At 46.0% G+C, this 6,000-nt stretch overlaps 1 protein-coding gene across 1 annotated transcript in view; it reads right to left on the reverse strand.

Moving 5' to 3' along the window:
* Positions 1-5,722, reverse strand: part of FBXW4 (F-box and WD repeat domain containing 4) — an 81,244-nt gene extending 75,522 nt beyond the window's left edge. The window contains exon 1 of the mRNA XM_021699734.2: positions 5,001-5,722. Coding sequence (XP_021555409.2) covers positions 5,001-5,722 — 722 coding nt within the window. The remainder of the gene's footprint in view (positions 1-5,000) is intronic.
* Between the last annotated feature and the right edge of the window lie 278 nt (positions 5,723-6,000).

The raw sequence follows: 6,000 nt of genomic DNA on the forward strand, positions 1-6,000 counted from the left end.
ACTGTTCAGACCTTAAATGCAACCAGGCAACAATGCCTTCTCCAGGTCAGAGTTAGGAAAGGAAACTTTATGCTTTCTGGGCCAAAAAAATGCTCTTAGGTATAATCATTTTAAAACAAACAAACACACTCTGCTTATCTGTGTCCATCTCACTACTCTGGACGTTAATCATCACTGAAATAGATACCCTGCTCCCCAGCCTCAAAGAGCTCCAAGCCTGCAAGACCCTGGCTGAGGAATGAATGTACATGCCAGGGCAAACACCTCAGAGCCTTACTTCCTAAACACCTATTGTTAATTCTAGGCAAATCTACCACAAGTAAATGCAAAGGAGCACCCAGGTATTGCTCAAAGGATGGTTAAAATAAAATTCAAGTTTGAAAACATAGGACTTAATTTGGGAGGAATTAACATGAGACTGGCAAAAGTATCTTTAAAAAAACCCTTAGATTATATATACAGGTATACTGTATTCTGTTCTTTGCCCTTGTTCATTTCCAGTATTAGAACTTACAGATAGCACCTCTGCTCTTCCACCTGTCATATTGTCTGTCTACTTCTTGCATTTAGCCTTCATTATAAACTGGGAGGGTTAAATTTCACTGTTTTGTTCCTGAAGACTGAACCATGTTAGTTTCCCCCCTACTCTTCAGGGAAAACTTAAAAGACCGCTATATGAAACATTTCCTTGATTTTTATATTAAAGATATTTCTATTCCCCCCCAGGCTTCATAAAACCTTCAAAGAAAACTGATTTTAAACCAGATGACTGACTCAAACTGTCTTTGTGTTCACTTTTTTTTTTTTTTTTAAAAGCTCAGATACCTACCCATGTTCACTGTTTGGGCCAGAGGCCTAAAGGGAAGCAAGTTATTTGTTTGTGGTTTTAAAAGTGGCCAAAATGCCTTCAAGCACAAGTATAAGACCATTAACAAATCACAAGGAACCAAAGCAGTTCATCTTACTCAACAAAGCTATGATCAGTTAGGAACAGCCAAACTGAAAGGGACTTGCCCTGGGCCGGAAGGTCAGTAAACCTTAGCAGTTCGTGTTTTTGAGAATCAAAAGGATCTTATAGCAGGGAGTGCAGATCCTAGACCCACAGGTTCTGTTGTCATGCTTCCAAAAGCATTCAGGACAGGTGAGAGAAACTAAGCGCTCTGTGTGTGTGTGTGTGTTTTCCCCCACCTCCTGTCTTTCGGCAGCACCTCCAATTCAAACCATCTCTTTTGCTAAATACAAACTGACTAGACAAGCCAAGCAATTAAAAAGTTCCATTTTACAACAATTTATTGAGTGCCTACTATGTGCTTAATTCTGTACACAACTGCACATTTAAGCCTCATTTTACTGGGTAGGTCTTTGCCACTCTTTATAGATGATAAAACTCAGGTCCAGTGAGGCTGTGTAACTTCTGATAAAATGAACTTTTGTGTTGTGCTCATAAAAACATCCCACTGTCCAGTCTGCAGTTAATTAGCCCAAACCATACACTACAGCCCTGCCACTATCCGAGCAGCCACAGTCTCATACTTTGGGCCCAGGCTCTCTGATGCCCTACGAGGACTGGGGTGTATGCTGTCTCCCTCCAGGGATGACAACCACCTCTCTTGGTGGCTTATCACGTCTCTGCAGCTGTCCAGAAACAGACCACACTGGTAAACATTCTCTCCACCTGCTGTAACACACATAACTTCTCCCCTCAACTCAGAAAACATGAGCAGTGACCCTGCTCTTTATCAAATGCTGTGGTAAAACAACTTCCCTAGAAGGTCAGAGATAGCCCATCCTAGGACATGGGCAAGAAATCAAAACACACATGGCTAATAAATAATAAAGCCGTATCACTTAACAGTCTCAAAGCACTTTATACTACAAACTCATTTTCATTTTGTTGTTTTTGCTCATAGAACGAACACTCATTCCCATTATCTCTCTTTTAGAGCATTTGAAAAGGAAAGAAAAATAAACATCAATTCATTCATTCAATCTCTATAAGGAAAGAAAGCCAAGCTTTGCCTTAGCTGGCTTGGGTTTCAGTCACTTTAGCCAACTTCCCTTAAAGGTCAACTGATAGGTCCTTTGAAAGAATTTTTCTTATAAGAAATGAAGGTAACAAGACTGCATGCCAAAAGATCCCAAAGAATCATTATCATCATACTAGGTAACAAACCTGACTAGATAACTAGACAAAATCATACTAGAATATAAGTTAAGCAAAATAATCAGGTTCAAAATTTACAAAAGCTTATAGTAATCTTGTACATCACCATTAGTAACACCCAGCTGAAAAACATACTGAAAAAGAGACTGCATTCACAATAAAAACAAAATGCATAACACATACAGGAATACTTAGGAATAAATTTGACTATATATAGAGAGAGAAACTTTACAGTGAAAACCACAGAAACTTTTGAAAAGGCACAGTATCTTTTTCTGCTGGGGAGTTGAATGGGAGTGGAGACCTGACACACACACAACAAGGATAAATCTAACCCTAATCAATACCAGACTCTACCAAAAAACAATATTTAAAACAGTAGAAAAATGGAAAAATATATCTATGGAACAAAATGGGAGTTCAGATGTACATACATACGTGTGTGTGTGTCTGTACACACACATAAACTTAATAATTGGCAACATAAGCTTTCTAAAACAAAGGGAGAGAAAAGAATTATTTAACAAAAGGTACAGTGATAACTAGGTAGCCACTTAGGAAAAAAAAAAGTTAAATTCACCCTTGCACCAGAACAAAACTGATATTGATGAAAGTGTTATTTTAAAAAATCAAATATAAGAAAACCAGCAGAATATCAAAAAGAAGATTCATCAGGTCTGTGGAGAAATTATAAATTTCTCAGTTTTGGGGTAAAAAAAGAAAAAAAATCACAAAAGACTGACAGATTCTGATATATTTAAGTGTAAAACTTCTATAGGCTAAAAACAGTAAAGTAAAAAGGACTGGGGAAAATATTTGCATCAAAGATGACAGATGAGACCCTAATATCTATGACCCACAGGATTCCAAATATATGAGAAAAACATCAAAATCCCAATAATAAATGGGCAAAGACTAGGTATAGACAATCTCACAGGTGAAACAAACACATGGGAAAATATTTATTGGGGTCAGTGGTAAAAAAAAAGGCAAAAAAATAAAACTTTGGGATACAATCATATGCCCAACTAAAACAGATTTTTAAATTTTCATATGCAACTGGCTTAATCATTCTTTGCTGGTGCCACAGTAACTTAGTACAATTTTACAAACCATAACCTTTGATCCAATAAAGCCAATCTTGAGCATTTATCCTAAGGAACTAATTTAAAAAGGCGTATGTTGATCTCACTGATACGAGGAATTTGAGAAACAAGACAGAGGATCATAGAGGAAGGGAGGGAAAAATGAAACAAGACAAAACCGGAGGGGGAAACAAACCATAAGAGACTGCTAATCTCAGGAAACAAACTGAGGGTTGCTGGAGTGGAGGGGGGGTGGTAGGGATGGGGTAGCTGGTGATGGACACTGGGGAGGGTATGTGCTATGGTGAGCACTGTGAATTGTGTAAGACTGATGAATCACAGACCTGTACTCCTGAAACAAATAATACATTATGTTAATAAAAAATTTAAAAAAGAAAATCACTCAAAAAAATAAAAATAAAAAGGCATATATGTGGTATGTGACATATATCAAAAGCTGTTACGCAAAAATGCTTTGTTTCACTGTTATCCATAATAGCAAAAATCTAGACACAACATGAAAGTTTAATATTAGAAGAATGTTTTTAATCTCATTATGGTAGAGTTTACAAACATTTATTATGCACCTATTCTGTCAGGATCAGTAAAACAGCAACTGGGAGGGGGGGAAAAGTATACAACTGAAAAGTAATTTTAAATAGTGAATAGTTGTCTAAAGGTAATGGTATAGCGTTTTATGTTTTAAAAAACTCTTTAATGTTGTTATACTGTTTTAGAATTACCTTTTTTAAAACCCAAATTGGATGGAATTTTAGGTGCAATCTAAAAGCTTTTACTCACCCAATTCTTTTTTTTTCCCCCTTCCTATTTAACAGCTCAAGTCGTTCAAGTCAGTTTTCCATGCACAGGTCTCAGATCCTACCCAAAACAGGCCAAACTGCAATACCACGCCTTTCTATACCACCTAGACCTAATCCAGTCCCCTGCCATAAGCAGGCACCCTTTTTTGTGTCGTTCTGCCTGTATCAAGTCAAACTACAGTTGACACTTGGACCAGGAGCCTTCTTTTCAGGTCTGAGCCCTTTTCTCCATATTCGATTTCACCTGAGCCCTGCAGCCTAACAACCTTCAGAAGAGGGTGAGCGGATGAATACCCATAAAAACGTTCTGATAGGGCGCCTGGGTGGCTCAGTTGGTTAAGCGACTGCTTTCGGCTCAGGTCATGATCCTGGAGTCCGGGGATCGAGTCCCGCATCGGGCTCCCTGCTCAGCAGGGAGCCTGCTTCTCCCTCTGACCCTCACCCCTCTCATGTGCTCTCTCTCTCTCATTCTCTCTGTCTCAAATAAATAAATAAAATCTTAAAAAAAAAAAAAAACGTTCTGATAGACTACATAGTGGATATGTATGTATCCAGGAGGATACGCCTCCTCCTGGACCGGAGGAGGCGTCCGAAGCCTCAGACCACCCTGGCTCCTGGGGGGCTGAGGCACCTGGCCAGTCACCGTCTGCGAGGAAAGAAAATTACAAGCTGAAGGCAGTGCTTAAGATGGCTAATTGTGAGAAGCCGCCCAAGGAGGGTGTCGACTGAGGGATGCTCATGGGAGGCTTTCTCAGAGGGGGACCTCCGACAGGAGAGGGGCGCTCGGGTAGGGGTCCCCGCCGAGGCCGAGGCCGGGCCTCGCATTCGGGGTGTGACACAACCCCGGGCCGACCAGGCCGCGGCGCCCCGCCCTTTCCCGGGACGCGGGCCGGCCCGGGGCAGGGAGCGGGCGGGTGAGCGGGCGCTTACAGGTCGGTGCCGAGCCGCGTGAAGCCGGAGTTGAGCGAGGCCCGGGCTATCCGGCGCCAGAGCAGGTCGCAGCTGGTGAAGCGCCGCAGCCAGCGGCACACCTGCGCCAGGCGGCCGAGGGCCCGCATGTCCAGGTAGGAGCAGATGAGCAGCAGCAGCTCCTCCGGCAGGCGCAAGAGCGCCGGCCCCGCAGCGGGGCGGCCCGCCGGCTCCCGGGCCGCCGCCTCCTCCTCGGCGGCTACCGCCATGGCCACCCCCGCCGCCCCAGCCCCCGCGATGCAGCCCCACGCCTGACCCGCTCGTCCCTGCGCTCTCCCCGGCCTCGCGTCCTCCCGCCGCCCAGGCCTGACCCTCCATTCCTCCTTTTTCCCAGCACCTCTTCCTCTGGCCTCCTTCCCCGCCCCTGCGCTCCCCTCATCTCCCAGCACGATCCTTCTCGCCCCTTCCTCCACGCTTCCGCCTCCCTCTCCTTCCTCCCCTGGGCCTGCCCTGGCTCCCGCCTCGGCCCCCAGCCCCGCTGCCTCCTTCGCTTTCTGCAGCCCCGGCTTCCCTTCCGCCCCGCTTCCTCTTCCGCTCTGTCCTGCTCCCGCTTTTCCCTTCCCCTTCCCCTTTCTTCGCTTCCCCCTCGCGACCCTCCCTCCCTGCAGTTTCCTCGCCTCCCCGCCCTCGCCCTCGCCCGGCCCGCTGTTCCCGGGCGGCCCCGGGTGGCCCTGGCTGCCCATGAGCGGCCGCAGGCCCGGTCCGAAACACAGCCGAGCCGCCGCCACCTACGCCGCGGGAGGAGGCGACACCATGTCGGACCGGGTCACATGGGGCGGCGCGGGCCAAGAGCTGGGCCCGCCCCTCACACCCGCGGCCCTGGAGCCGCTGCGGGGTGCGGGCCAGGCCAGGGAGCAGGCCCCCTCCCCCATCGGCAGGGCCGCCGGGAGCGCCGGGTGGAAGCACATGCATTCATTCGTCTGGCATGTGAGGCCGGCTGCGGGGCGGCGAAGGCCCCAAG

Source organism: Neomonachus schauinslandi, chromosome 6 (genome assembly GCF_002201575.2).
Source record: "Neomonachus schauinslandi chromosome 6, ASM220157v2, whole genome shotgun sequence".
Lineage (NCBI taxonomy): Eukaryota > Metazoa > Chordata > Mammalia > Carnivora > Phocidae > Neomonachus > Neomonachus schauinslandi.